Source organism: Pseudopodoces humilis, chromosome 20, assembly GCF_049639895.1.
Source record: "Pseudopodoces humilis isolate 2021_Gansu_Grassland_sample_001 chromosome 20, ASM4963989v1, whole genome shotgun sequence".
Taxonomy (NCBI): Eukaryota; Metazoa; Chordata; class Aves; order Passeriformes; family Paridae; genus Pseudopodoces; species Pseudopodoces humilis.
In genome coordinates this window covers 2,664,894-2,679,562 of record NC_142219.1, presented here as the reverse complement: position 1 = coordinate 2,679,562, position 14,669 = coordinate 2,664,894, and the positions used below count along the sequence as shown (strand labels likewise).

General features: G+C 43.1%; 1 protein-coding gene across 2 annotated transcripts in view; it reads left to right on the top strand.

The window, feature by feature from the left end:
- The first annotated feature begins 445 nt into the window (after nt 1–445).
- The window catches only part of ATP2A2 (ATPase sarcoplasmic/endoplasmic reticulum Ca2+ transporting 2), a 44,354-nt gene continuing 30,130 nt past the window's right edge, over nt 446–14,669 (top strand). The window contains exons 1-5 of one of the 2 annotated variants that reach the window (XM_005524259.3): nt 446–1,237; nt 2,324–2,341; nt 2,433–2,515; nt 9,321–9,425; nt 12,803–12,941. In XM_005524259.3, coding sequence (XP_005524316.1) covers nt 1,120–1,237; nt 2,324–2,341; nt 2,433–2,515; nt 9,321–9,425; nt 12,803–12,941 — 463 coding nt within the window. In that variant the 5' untranslated portion in view covers nt 446–1,119. The remainder of the gene's footprint in view (nt 1,238–2,323; nt 2,342–2,432; nt 2,516–9,320; nt 9,426–12,802; nt 12,942–14,669) is intronic. The other variant, XM_014253765.2, reaches the window with a different exon arrangement.

Here is a 14,669-nt window from a genome sequence, read left to right as displayed (position 1 = left end):
CCTATCACGACATGGCGAGGGCAGTGCCCACAGGACGGCTGCCGCTCCTGTCGCGATACGCGCCGGTGCAGCTCCGCGCCACCCCCAGCGCCAAGACCCCTATGGCGGGCAGCTCCCCTCAGGCACCCCGCTCCCCCTCACGGCGGGCTGAGGCCGGGACAGGGGCGGTCCCCGCCAGGGCAGCAGGGGCGGGAAAGCGGCCACCGCACCTGCGGGGCTGTCCCCGCGTGCAGCGGAAGCGGCGGCACGGCCGCGTGAAGCGCAGCCGCCGCCGGGCCCGGGCGGGAGCACGGGCGGCAGCGCCGCAGCCATCGCCTCCGCCCCGCGGGCGGGGCCGCCGGGATGCCCGCCCCGGGCCCCGGCCCCGCCAATGAGCGGCGTCCACATGCCGCGGCGGCGAGAGAGCACCGGGCGGCCCCCGAGTTACATTAGAGCCGCCGCTGCCGCTGTGCGACCGGAGCGAGCGGAGGCAGCGGCGGGCGCGGGGGAGCCCTAGCCGTGACGGCGACAGCGGCCTGGGCCGGCCGGGGGGATCAGGCTGCTAGAGAAGGAAGGAAGGGGGCGATCCTGACCTTTCGCGGGCAGCGGAGCAGCTGCGGCTTTTTCTTCCCCGCGTCGTTATCGCCCTCCGTTACCGGGGGCGGCTCGGAGCCGCTGAGGCGAGCGGAGAGGCCGCTCGGCCACCTGGACGCGGCCCATCCCCGCAGGGATCCGCCGCGGCCCCAAGGCGACAGCGGCTCCGGGGGCCAGCGCGCTCCCCGCCCGAAGTCCCTGGTCCCCGCTGGAGAGGCGGCTCGGCTCCCTCGGAGGCGTGAGGGGGGGGTGGGTTTTTTTTTTCTTTTCTTGTTCTTTTTTTTTCTATTTTTTTTTTTTCGGCCGGCTTTCCCTGTTTTTTAATTTATTTTTTTTTAATTTTTAATTTTTTCCTGCCCCTCCCGGCCTCCTCCGCGAAGAGGGAGGTGTGCTCGGGCTCCTCTGCTGCGGGAGAGGGTCTATGGTGGTAGCACGGGGGTGGTGAGGGCTGAGGAGGGGTCTCGCCGCCGCCCCCGCCGCCGCTGAGGAGGAGAGGGAGGAGGAAGAGGCGAGGCACGGCACCATTTGCTGCTCCCTGCCCCAGCCATGGAGAACGCACACACAAAGACTGTGGAGGAAGTTTTGGCTTATTTCGGCGTCAACGAGAGCACAGGGCTCAGCCTCGAGCAAGTGAAGAAGCTGAAGGAGAAATGGGGCTCCAACGGTAGGTGAGGCGGCCCCGCCGCGGGGATGCTGCCGCCGGCGCTCGCCCTCTTCCCCCTGTGCTCCGTTTCCCAGCCCTCTCTCCTCTCCCTCATCCTTGCCGAGGCCCTGTGCGAGGCCTAACGCGTGTGCACTGGCAAAGCCGGCATCTCTTCCAGGACCCGGAATAGGAGCGAGGGAGAGAAGATGGCTGACTTGAACTCCACCTCGTGGGTTTCTTTCAATCCCGAGCTCGCAGGGCTGCTCTGGGGAGGAGGGTGGCACCTCCGTTCCCTTTCACCGTAACGGTGGGAAACCTTCTTCCATTCTGAAATGAAGCGCTTTGGGGTTTAGGATTTGCCTTTTTTTTTTAGATAATTTTTTTTTTCCCCTCCCGTCCTGATCTTCATTTTCCCCAGCTTTTTAGCGCCTTTCAGCCCCTTATTTTATATTCTTCTCTCCAGTCGGGACACAAAATTCACACGATTTTTTTAAAATTCTCACTGCTTGGCTAACCTAGTCCCTTCTGAACTCCCTTGCCGTTGTGTAAAAATGAAAATCTATGATAAGGTTACACGGTGGACATGGTTTTTTAGCTTTAACACTGCTTTTATGCCTCTTGGATTACTAAATCTAGTTGCAGGAGCATAAAGGGGAGAGCAGAAATAAGGACATACCATTAAAATGGAGGAAAGAATCTGAAATATTTTGAACCAAGTTTGATGGTTTGTGTCTTTTTTAGAAGTGAATGTGGAGGAAAAGCTTGGTTAGAAAGCATTTGAAAAGCGTTTTGAGCCTTTGACCCTTTGTGTGCAGCAACAGCAGAAGTCCCACAGCTGGTTGGAGTGATGACTTGGCTGAATTATAACCCTTGGCACATTCCCGCGAACCTTTATGTGTCTTAAAATGTAAAACTCTCGGGCCCATTCACAGACCCTGGTGAAAAGAGCTGCCTTAGTTGGGCTTTGAGTATGTCTGTCAAATCCAACCCAGCTGAGTGTGCAATTCAGGAAGAATATCTGGTGTGGATGCCTGATAATGCTCTAATGTGTTTCTTCGATTATTTCTTTTCTTTGACATGCTTCCTGGAAAAATCTTCTACTGACAGAGCTGCCGGCAGAGGAAGGTGAGCATGGTTATGAAATCTTCTGCTAATTCTTGTTGAGAATTCATTTTTGTAAATGTGCATGACTCAATGGCTTTGTTACATATTGCAGGAAAAACCTTACTCGAGCTTGTGATTGAACAATTTGAAGACTTACTAGTTAGAATTTTGTTGCTGGCCGCTTGCATATCTTTTGTAAGTATGATTTATTTAATTTTCTTTTATTTCCTAGGGTTCTATATGGTAGTGTGACATATTCCAATGTATATTACCTGTACATACTGAAATTACTCTTTCTTCTCGATAGATGCAAGATTGCTGTCTCTTAAATTAGTTCCTTGTGACGAGATTTCTGTGTGCTAGCCAACAAAAAATTCAGGGAGTCTTTCATTGCATGAGTCATAAGTACATAACTACACTAGACAGGTATTTTAAAAAGTGCTTCTCATTCAACTCAGTTTGCTTATTTGAGGTGGGATTTCCCAATGCTGCTGTTGGCTTTGAAAACTAACCTTGAGTAAGTAAGCGTTTAACTGGACATTCTTCTTGCCTTTGGGTTAATCTTTATCAAGCTCGATGTATAATCATTGGAAGACATTTTTGGATGCAATGCAGACTGTAAATAGAATCTACATGGCGAATATTCCAGTTGCCTTCCCTTCCTGATAATAGCAAGGTGACAGTTGTTGCTTTTGACAGTGACAAGAACGTTGACGGCTGTGATGGCACCATTGTTGACCAAATTTGGTAACTGACCTTTGGATAGTCAAGTCATTAAATGGACATCTTGCTTTGCATACAGGACTAAAAGAAAAAGAATGTTTCTATTTTTTTTCTAAAAACAGCATGATTGGGCAATCTTCTTATATTATGTGTAAATGCTGTATGCTTGCTGAAAAACTGGGAAACGGAGTGAAGACTGAGCAAAGGAAGGTGAAGGCTGTATTTCTTGGGGAGCTGGACAACAGAAACAAAAGCTTGCAGATTATTAAATTGTTTAGGTAGGGAGTAAAAGTTTACAGTAGACTTTGCCCTGGAGTTGTAATTAACAACTTGAAAAAAAGTAAATGCTGCAGCTCTTGGGGGCAGTGGAAATTGTGGTGACTCTTTAGCTAAGGGCAAGCTAATTAGGATGGGCAGAGGAGAATGTGCTCTGGAGCTGTTGTGTGGTGGGGGAAGGGTTGCCCTGCTGCTGCAGTTTTGTGCTGTGCTGGGGATCTGCTCTCCCCACACCAACACCTTCCAGAGGGCTCTGGCTTTGGGTCTGTAATTCACCAGTACCAGCTGAGCAGTTACTGGTGACATCAGTCTTGACCATGGAGACAGATGTGCTTCACTCACTCCTCTGTTTCCTGGAGAGGAAATCAGGCTGGCTATTGAAAATTGAATAAACAGTCATTCAAAAGCTTTTTTTTTTCCCACCCCTTCCTCTTTCCCCTTTTCCTCACAGAGGATGAGAAGGGGATGTCTTTTTGTTCCTGAAAAGTCAGGAGTGTTTCTGTCATCTCATGAGACAAATGACAACACAGAGGTTTGTTAGCCTTCTGTGCCAAAGTACATTAGTTGTGTTTATTACAAACAAGTAAGTGAAAAATCAGACTACCCAAACTAAAGCTTTGATTGCTGAGTCTGAGTAAGTATGAGACCAGACTGACAGAGGTCATGGAACATACACTGCTGAGTCCTCTTGTAAAACTTGATTAGTAGCTGAATTCAGTTGCTTTTTTCAGTATGGTTAATTTTCCTGTCTAATTAAGAGGAGACTGTAGTCTAATGGAGTGTGGGATAGATCTGGGTTCTCTGCTTCTGTGCAGCTGACACGGTACATGACCTTGGGCTACTGCTCTGCCTTTTCTGTCTCCTATTTTGGAGTTATAGAGGCACATCAAATTGACATTAGAAGATTTTTCTCTGGTGAAAAGTAAGAACCTCCTAGATATGCTATAGTTTTGGTACTTTAAAAGCTTTTCCCCTTTGTGTTTGTTTCTGGTGTTTTCTTTGCTCAGAGACTGATCATGTTGTCTGTTTTCTTTAGGTTTTAACACTAGCTGATCATGTTGTCTGTTTTCCTTAGGTTTTAACACTTTTTCTTGATGAAAGCATAATACAGACTTTTGTAATAGCTGTAAAGCACCGTTGGATGTGTTGATACAAGGATTGCATTACTGCAAAAATAGGATATAATTACATCACCTAATTTCTGGTGTTCTTGACCAGCTGTACAGTGTCAGTTTAGAAAAATTTTGATTCAGGTACGAGAGAGAGGATCTCAAAGTATATAGATAACTTTTTTTTTTGTGTTGAGGGAGTTTTTATGGTGGTTGTGTTGCAATCATAAATCATATTAGTTTATTGCTGTTAGAACTGCCTGCACAGTAACACACATCTGCAGCACTGAGACCTGCATTCGGTTTTGTGCAGGAACATCCCTTCTTATGTAGGGTATAAACTTCTGCTCAGAGTGCCTTTTGTGCCCTCTGCTCCCTCACTGCCTGTCAGGTACGTGACAGTAAAATAACTCAGAGCAGCAGCTCAGTCAGCGTCAGCCAGGCTGATTGCTGGGGTCAGATGCTGTATGTCTGTGGGCTGTGGATCCTGTGTCCTACATTCCAGGTCATAACTGCTGTAAGAGATGTGCCTGGTTAGTGAAAGCCTTAAGTATGGCTTTTGAAGAGAAACAGTATAAATAATTTCTGATGATGAGTAAATGGATCTGTGAGTAGACTTGTCTCAGTCTTCTGTTGGATCTGTGAAGCCTCTGCAGAAATAAACCCATGGAGTGTATTCATGGCTTTTAATTCTTGATGCTTGTGATCTGCAGTGTTTACTGAAAAGAACAGCTTGCTTTGCTGTATAAATGATTTTGACAGGTTGCAAAACGTTAACTACATCTGATGTAGAATAATTCCTTGGTGAATTTATACTTTAAGCAGTGGTGTGTGTGCTGAACTCTGCAGTCTTAGCTCTGCATCACACAGTGGATTTCCTCCTACAAGGTGCAACGTAGGCTGTAAACTCTACCAAAACTTGAAGTATTTGTACAGCATCCTAAGAGCATTCCCTCCCCTCGATTATTCCTTTGATCCCTAAGCTGACTTAGAAGTGAACGTCCTGAGAATGTTTTCTAATAGTGAATATCTGTGCTTAGATTAAAACAATACACTTTAGCCCAGAGATTGTAATAGCCTGTAAATTAGCATGAGTGTAACCTACCTCGTGGTGAAAGGTGAGCGAAGGTCCTCTTGGAGGAAGTAGGATGTGTCAATAACATTGTTGCAGGCTTTGCCCTGAAATTACCCCAAAAGCTACCTGTTGAGGTCAGCAGCAGTGAGTGTGTGGCACAAGATAAGGGTTGCTGTAGAATGTGACACTGCTTTTAGCTAAACTTAGATTGCTCATTAGCATGAGGGTAGGGGTGATAAAAATGTGAGAAATCACTGTGATTGCATTTTATGTTGTAAAAATTAAATTGTGGGTGACAGGTATCTTTTTTTTTTCCTCCTCTTACTGCTATAATATATTTATTTTCAGAAATACGGAGTAACATTTGATGGGTGTTTACATTTTGTGAACTCAATAAAATTCTTAATTTTATGCTTATACATGTGGTCAAGATGTGCTGGTTTGTTTTATTTTTTCCCCTGAGCTTGTGTTGCAGACAAAAATCTCTACTGAATCATGGAACTAGAATTGGGAGGTTTTTCTTTAATGTTACCTGGTGTTCAGTATAACTGGTATGGATGGAACAGGACTACTGAAATAGTTTGCATCTGCTTATTTTTAAGTTACTTTGTGTTAAAAAGAGAAATCACTAAAAGAAGGGTTTATGAGCAGTAGTTGATACTCTGTCCAAAATATACTAAAACTGAAATCTCGTTATCCTATGAGAAGAAAACTCCTAAAAGCAGTCCATGTGTTTTGTATGACCTGCTTTAATTAATCCAGGGCTTCTTTCTTTTGGGATGAGATCTTACCTCTCCCAGCTTGCTTCTAAGTTTCTATTGTCGAAGTGAAAACCAAACAAAAATCCCTGTTCGGATGCTGACAACAAAGTGTTTGCTTTTCCTATGTCAGTGGTGAGCGGGTACAGCCTGCTGGGCAGCACAATTCTGTCTCCAAACTCCCATTCTCCAATTCTGTTGTTGTTACTTAATGATACATAATTATTTGAGGTAACTTGTCTCCGTAACTTCCCTGACAATAGAGATACTTCACTTACAGAAATGGAAAAAGCTGTAAGGGCACTTCTGCTCCTTTAGCCGCTTCCATCAGTGCTCACCTCATTGCTGGCTGACTTTGGCATTGTACCTCTGTCCCCTTTTTACAAACAACCAAGTGCTGTCTGCCTGTCATTGTGCATCTTTTGCCTCAGAGTCCTGCAGGTCCACCCCATTAAGCTTTGTTTAAAATAGGCTCTGCAGGCCATAGCTCTGGCAGCCCTAAAGCAAATATGCTGAATGAAAGTTGTCCTTTAAGCTGCTTATGTTGGCTGTTGATACGGGGCTTTCATGTCTTGCTATTATTTCCCTTACATTTTTAGGCTTGCATTTCTCTTGAGCAATTATCTTATTATTTTCTTATTTTTCCTACTCTTTCTTAAATACGTGGTGACTTTACCTACTGACAGTAGTGCCTGACCAGAGCTTTGGAGATCAATGACCTGGAAATTAAGCTGTTCTACATGTGAGTCTTAAAGTGATTAGGGCTGAAACATGGTGGGGCCCTTCTGAGTAGAAATTGAAAAAAAAAAGATCTCTCACTGTAAACCTCTCCAGGGTCTTAAAAGTGTGCTAGTGGAAATTTTCTGACAAGGACTCAGTGACTTGGACAAGAATTGTCTAGTCTTTACCAGGCCTCGACATATGGTCTGTTGTTACTAAAAATGCAAAGTTAAATATTTGTTATTGCTTGTTCTACTTCCTCTTTGTTTTTCTTGGCTTTGTTTTGGTTTTTTTTTTACTTCAGGCTGCTATCAAATATTAAACCTGATCTGTTACAGAATGTGTTGTGTATCACAGATATCACAAATGAAGTGTTAATATAGCTGTAGTCTGCTATAGCAAAACAAGAACTCATAATGTATCTGATTATTTTATGACTATGTTTACTAAATTGTTCTAGAGCTAGAGCTTGGATTGTTCCACTGATAGTAATTGTGTAGAAACTTCTGGAGAGAGAAATGGGTATTGCTGGCTTGCAGGGTTAACTAGATACTTCACTTTAGTCTTGTCACAGATTGATAATTTCACCAAAAAAACAGCAGTGATGATTTAAACCATCAGACTATACTCTCAGGATCTCTAATTTGAGTTCTTGAAATAATAGCTTATTGAAAGAGAAGATCCTTTGAAAACTTAATTTTGGCTCTCCTTGACATACTTGGATCTTGCTGTCCTTGCAGCTCCTTCCCTTACCTCTGGAAGTTGTGGCCTTTCTCCATGTTATTTTGCAGCACACATGGTCTTAAATCAGACAAGATTTTGGTTTAACGTCGTTGTAAAGCAGATGTTTTATTCCAGTTAACCTTGTAGGTGCCTGTTCAGATAAGCACATCGCAACATAATTGAATTTATTTGCTTTGTTTGGAAGAAAAGTGGGCTCTACAGAATTCCAATAAAGAAAAGGAGGGAATAAACAGGTTCTGATGGTGGTCTGTGACATTGTGTATGCTGAGAGATCTGGAAATGCCCCGTTGGCCTCTCCTGTGGCTCCATGGGCACAGGGATGTGTGTGGGGTGAGCACAGGCAGCAGGACAAATGGCAGGAGCTGTTCCAGGGATTGGAGGGCACCGAGGTGTGGAGAGATCCCAACTAAATCTGTTCTGCAGGGGCATCACACAGACCCTCCAAGTGTTGTGTTGCCAGTTGGAATGTTGCAGTTGTATTAATCACAACCTGGATCTTACAAGTTTATCCCTTTGTAATAAAAATTTGTTGTTGCATTGGATTTGCTTGACAGTCTGTTTTCTGCTTGAGGCTTTCGTGCTGCTGCTCCTTCCTTTTGACATCCTGGAGTGTCTCTCAATTGAGCAATAGCTCGGAGCAGCATGTTGGTGGAGTCATGGGCTTGCTTTAGTAACAGTTTGCTCGCTGCAGTCTTCTAGTGATTCAGAGTGCTGTTGCCTGACTACCAGCCCTAATTATCTCAACACGTTGTTCCTATTTACTGTCACTTTCCAGGCTTCCTGTTGCTCAACATGTTGACAAAAATGCTCTTCCTCTCTGGTCATGTTAACTTGACTTTTCATCAGTGACTCCAGCACTCTGCAGAGGCTCTGACAGGTTCAAGTCAAGTGAATGACAGATGCCTACAACTGGAGTGCACTTTTAAAAACAAATGAATTAAAATAAAATCTATGTGGAACCTTTTATGCAAGCCCTCAAGTTTGATTTAGCTTGTAAAAGCCAATTTTGTGTTTTATCAGCTACTTAGTTTACAATCCAGCTTCAGATAGAGCTATACCATTCGCTTGGATGCTTCAGTATGATACTACTTGTATCTAAATAAGTAGATGCTTATTTTTTGTATCTACTCACAGGAAACTTGTAAAGGTGTTTCTATTTGTGTGGCTAAGTAACTGGTAAAGGACAATTACCTTGCTTAAAATTCAGATTCTGGCAAGGTTTTAGTGTTTTAAGTAGTCAAACTAATCTATGTCCTGTTTTATACAGTAATAAAATATTTTTTTTCATTGTTGTGACTGTTGTCACGACTTCTGCTTTCACTTCTGAAGCAACAGTAGCAATTGTTTCCCAGATAAATAGCTTAAACCTTTAAAAGAAGAGTGGCCTCTAAGATGAACTTTGTACTACTTTAGTAAAGATTCTTTTTCTCCTTTTCCATTGCGTTTTGCCAACTCATTCATGAATTACAAAACTACAAACTTGGTAGATTGAGGGGTTTCCAAAACTGCTGAAGTCTAAGCAGATGAAACTTAGCAGGCATAAAGTTTGCAAGATGTCTATAAATCAGGAATTTAAATTACTTTTTCTCTTGCAGGTCCTGGCCTGGTTTGAAGAAGGTGAAGAAACAATCACAGCGTTTGTAGAGCCTTTTGTAATCTTACTTATATTAGTAGCCAATGCAATTGTGGGAGTTTGGCAGGTATGCAGACACTTTTAGAGTATCAAATCACAAATGTTTTGGGGTTTTATGGTTTAAGAGGAAGGCCTGTAGTGTTGGGTGTTCTTACAGAGCTTATAGGATGTGTTGCTGACTTCGGATTCCTGAGAGTCAGCAAACCATAAAGCTTCTCAACAGAAAGTGTTGACTTAAAGGTAAAATGAAAGCTTCAGAAGTGTTGCCAGGAAGGCAAAATGCCCATCAGTGTGTTTGGCCACACACTGCTGAACACATGAACGAGACAGGCCAGAATAAAACCCTGAATTCAAGCAGTAAATCAGGCCTTGCAAAGCTGAGAACAGTTGGAGTGATTTGCTTGGGTTTTTTTCCCCGACTAAGGAACAAAGGATGGAGCACTTGTAACCTTGTTTCTTGTCTGTTTCCTCTGGAGACAACTGTTGTGTTTTAGTAAATCATTAATACAGTATTAATTCTCCCTGTTGAATCACTATAGTACCTATTAAGGGTAGAGCCAAAGACTGCATGTCTGTCAGAAGGCACAAGTTTCTTCTGAAAACATCTAAATACCATAAAACTTTTCCTACTCTGTCAGCTGTGACATTAATTTGATGCCTTTTTATAAATCATATAGACAGTAGTATCATAACATAAAATAACACTTCATGAGATGCCAAAACAAAAATGTTCATATCACTTCAGTTTGTTAATTTGATCACTTTAGACAGTGGATGTTTTGTTAGAGGGTTTTTTTTCTGCAGATAAAAAGTTCTAGGATTTTTATGGTAAGTTCCTTGTATGATTGGTTGGTTTTGTTGGTTTTTTTTTTTCTAAGGGAGGGTGCTAGCGTGACATAATCACTTGTTCTCTTAGTGCATGAGGCTTCATGCTTTAAAAAAATAGCAAATTGGTCAAAATAACAAAAATTAAGAGGAGGTGTCCTGTTAATGGGTTACAACATATTCAAGAGGACCCTGTCTGCTGGAAGAAGTGGCATTGCTGCACATTCCTGTGCTCTGCTTTGTGCTATCCCAAGTGAGCTGGGCTAAAGAGTGTTCCTCAAAATTCAGTTTTTAGCAGGACCCAACTTGTTGCCCAACCTGCTGGAGCAGGTGTGCAGGGAAGAGATAATGTCGGTCAAGGGGTGACAGCATTGCCCCCTTAAATGACATTTTATATTCAAGTCTTCATAAAGTAATTGTGCAAGAGTTAAACATTAACTTGAAACTCTTGAGTTGCAGTTCTGCAGGTACTAATTTAAGCATGAAATGGAAGGTAAAACTGTCTGTAGAGTTTGAGGATTTTTCTTGTGTAGTTGTTTCCCTATTGTAGGAAATAATCAGGGTTTTTTTCAGATGTCACAGTGTGCAAAGAACACCTCTATGTGTATTTCCACATGTATGGAACCTCTTTGTGAAAGAGAGTTGCTGCACAGATGAAGTGACTCATTCCCTTGTTCTAATGGGTATGGAAAATCAGCCCCACAGTACACAGTCTCCACCCATAAATGTATCTGTTCCTACAGGTACCAGATGGGAGCACTGAGTCACAGCCACGTCTCTGCCGCCCTCAACCTTTCCTCTCATGTGCACCTTTCCCCAGGAGCCACCTGCCAGTGCTTCAGTGCCTGCAGGATAGTCTGGCCATAACTTCAGGCAAACTGCAGCAAAAGATTCAGTCTAGCACGCTGAGCTGGCTGAATGAGCTGAATCACAGAATTGTTGAGGGTGAAAAAGATCTTTAAGATCATTGAGTCACACAGCACTGTCAAGGCCACCACAAAACCATGTCCCCAAGGGCCACATGTGCATCTTTAGATACCTGCAGGCATGGTGATTCACCCACTTTCCTGAGCAGCATGTTTGGATGCTTGACAACCATTTCTGTGAAGAAATTGCTGCTAATATCCCTCCTAAATTTCTCCTGGTGCAACTTGGATGTTTATTCTTGTTCTGTTCCTTTTCCTGAGAGTGACAAAGTACCCCCTGAGCCCCCTTTTCTCCAGGCTGAGCCTCCCCCAGCTCCCTCAGGTGCTCCTGGTGCTCCAGACCCTTCTCCAGCCCTGCTTCTCCAGCCCTGCTTCTTCATCCCCTGTGCTGGGCACTGCTCTGATCTTACTGGCTGCACTATTTCTGCTCCAAGCCAAGTGCCATTGTCCTTGGCCACCTGGGTCATCATGTTGAATTATTATTTCTCCATTTTGAAAGAAAAGTTCTGTTGAGGTAACCTTCCTTTTGTGGGACTTCAAGGTTTTGCCTCACAGTGACTCATAGTCCACAGAAAAATAATGTTGGTGTTCTAGTGCTGAGGAGCAGAATTAATTCACCTGGTGGAATATGAGGCTGGTATTACTTGCAGCTTTATGGTTCTGTGCTGGTATCTGTGCCATGTCAATGTTAGTTCCTTAAGGTAGTTTTGGTAACAGTCATTTTCAGCTGCACTCTTAGAAGGAACTAGTGAGTTCCTCAACATTTGAATTTCTGATGGTTTTGTTTCTGCTTTGACATGCAAGGAGGAATTTTTTATTATCTGGAAAGGCTGATGTATATTTGAAGGGCAGATGTTCCAAAAACTCTGTGCACTCTACCATTATCTATAATTATCAGGGCTAAATGACGTTTGTTCGTGTCAATAGGCAGGCAAATGGAAAATAAGTTCTTTCTCCAAGAGCTGGAGAAGGAGTGCTGATAAGCTGCTGGTTTCTACAGTTGTTCTTCATCCAGGTGGCATCACAACACTCATAGCAATCTCTGCTAGTGCTCAGTGAGAGGAGTGCATCTGAGATAGGAAAGCTGTTGTGTTAGTGGTAATCAAAAGGTTTTTTCTGTGTGGGGATTCATCCAAGTTTTTAAATTGCTTAGAGGTTCTGGGGAAGTTTCTAGTTAATTTCACTTCAGCATGACTTGATTTGCTGGAGTAAAGTTGATAATAAGTTGGTTTTATCATAACTTGATCCTTGATATGTGTCAGTAAATGAAATTTAGCAGTGCTGGTCCACTCCAGGCTGAGTGTAAGCTGTTCCAGCCAAGGTACAGCCACCACCTACATCCACAAATCTTTATTCTCCTTAGTGTTTTTTAATGTCAAAAAGCATCCATATGCGACATGGAACTCTTTGTGTGGCCTCCCTGAAACAACACAGTGGATAGTCTTGATGGAAAATGCTGCAGGGTTTAAATAAACAATTTCTGTGTTCTAAAGGCTCACAAACACCTGAATTACACTCTAATGATTTCCAGTCAGCAACCTCATAAAGGGAGGGGACACAAAATGTTCTGTATGAAGAAATATAGCTGAGCTGAGTCGGTAGCATTCATATGATAATGCTTTTGCAAAATCGGATCTAACAGGCTTATTTTCCTTGAGGACTTTCAAAAGTACACATTTTTGCTGTCTTTTAGGAAAGAAATGCTGAAAATGCTATTGAAGCCCTTAAAGAATATGAACCAGAGATGGGCAAAGTGTATCGACAGGACCGAAAAAGTGTCCAGAGGATTAAAGCAAGAGACATTGTCCCAGGTGACATCGTGGAAGTGGCAGGTAAGACCCACTTATGTGGTGCATACATGCATTAGCATATTAATGTAAAATTGTTGTGGGGCTTTGTCTTAACGATTTGAGGCCCTGGGGGGAGTTTTCAAAGACTCCTAAGTATATGCTTCACTTAAGAACAATCTCGTTCCTGTTCATCTGTAATTACCTTAAATGTGCATTTGTACGGAGGGGATTGTTTTTCGAATTGCCACTTAGTTTAATTGGTAGGTCTAAAAAAGCAAAGCATCTTAATTGGAGTTGTGGTTTTAACACTTGTCACGAATTTAAAATTTTGTTTTCTAGTGTCTGATTTCAGAGTGTCTTAAAACTTGTCTGCTTTTCTATCACAAAGTAGATGAATGTTCCTGGTTTTTAAATGTCTTCAGTTTCCATAGGTTTGGGAGTGCAGAGATTTTTTTTTTTTTTGGTCACGCTCTGTTATTTCATCTGAATGTGTTTCTCCAGTTTTTAGACTTGTAGTAGCAGTGCCTTTGAACTTCTCTTCACAAATGTCTTCTGTCATCTTAGCAAGTATGACTGGCACATGACTTCACCGTTTTCTGGTCTTTCATAATTCTTTATTGCTACTTTTGACAATTTGCTGCATAGATCTCAAGTACATGAGCTATGCAGAGTAGAGCTTCCTGTTTCTCTTGGGTAAGCTTTTGAAGTGCCAGTCTTAAAAGCCTGGTCTTTTGCCTAGAGCTTTCTAATATCTTAGGTTTGCTCTAAAAGGGGTGTCTTTGTTTGGAAGGAGTGCAAAAATAGAAGGGTTATGTTACTTCTAGCTAAAACTCCCATCATTTTGGTGATATTTCCATAGTAATAACTTTTTCTAAACTGGGCTTGACTGTTTCTTCCCAGATAAAACTAGGTGGCTCTTGCTGAGTGTCAGGAGTGTTGCATACTCAGATTTTGTAGGTCGTTACCAGCTGTTAACTTAGTGATTTTTCCTTTTGGAACAAAGCAGGATGTACATTAAACTTACTTTGTGCTCATGTCACTTTGATTTTAGAGGTGGTAGCTGTCTCAAGAGGAGATAAATATATACCCTTAAACTTGACTATCCTTCTGTTTTAATTAGCAGGCAAAGAGAGTGTGCACTCAGAATGAAGTTGGTGTTGGCTGCTTGCCCAGCTTTTCATTCCTTGAGAAACTTTAACGTTGGCTGAGCTCTGTCTCAAGCCCCTATTTTGTGTACAGGGTGATTCAGCTACAAGTCCAAATCCAAGGCAGTGGTAGTGAAATGAAGGGTGAACTGTGATGCCTTGTCACTGGCTGTGCTCTGTGCCTCACTGCTCCTGCTCTGCATGGCCAGAGCTGTGTGCTCTGCAAGGGGAGGGGGTGTTTCTGCTGTGGTTGCCTCCTTTTGAGGCAAACAGAACTGTATCAATTACAGACTCTGCAGTAGATGTCTGGGCCAAATCCTTATCCTATTTTTAAATGTCAGCAATGGAATGGTGGTTTTGGAAGGAGTTTTCATCATGGGAATACACTCGGGTTGTGTTTTTTGGTACTTTAAAGCAGAATTGCTAGAATTGTGAGGTGATAACTGTGTGTTTTGCACTGGTTTGGGGTATCACTGAGGAGAAATGCTGGGTTTTGATGCTCTGGCAGGTGTCTAGAGCACAGAACGCTTTCTCCTTGATTCACTGCTGTTTTAGAAGAGGTACAGGTTGTGTTTTTATCTTCAAATTTAGCTTTGCCTTTATTCTATATGAGAACACCTGGGGG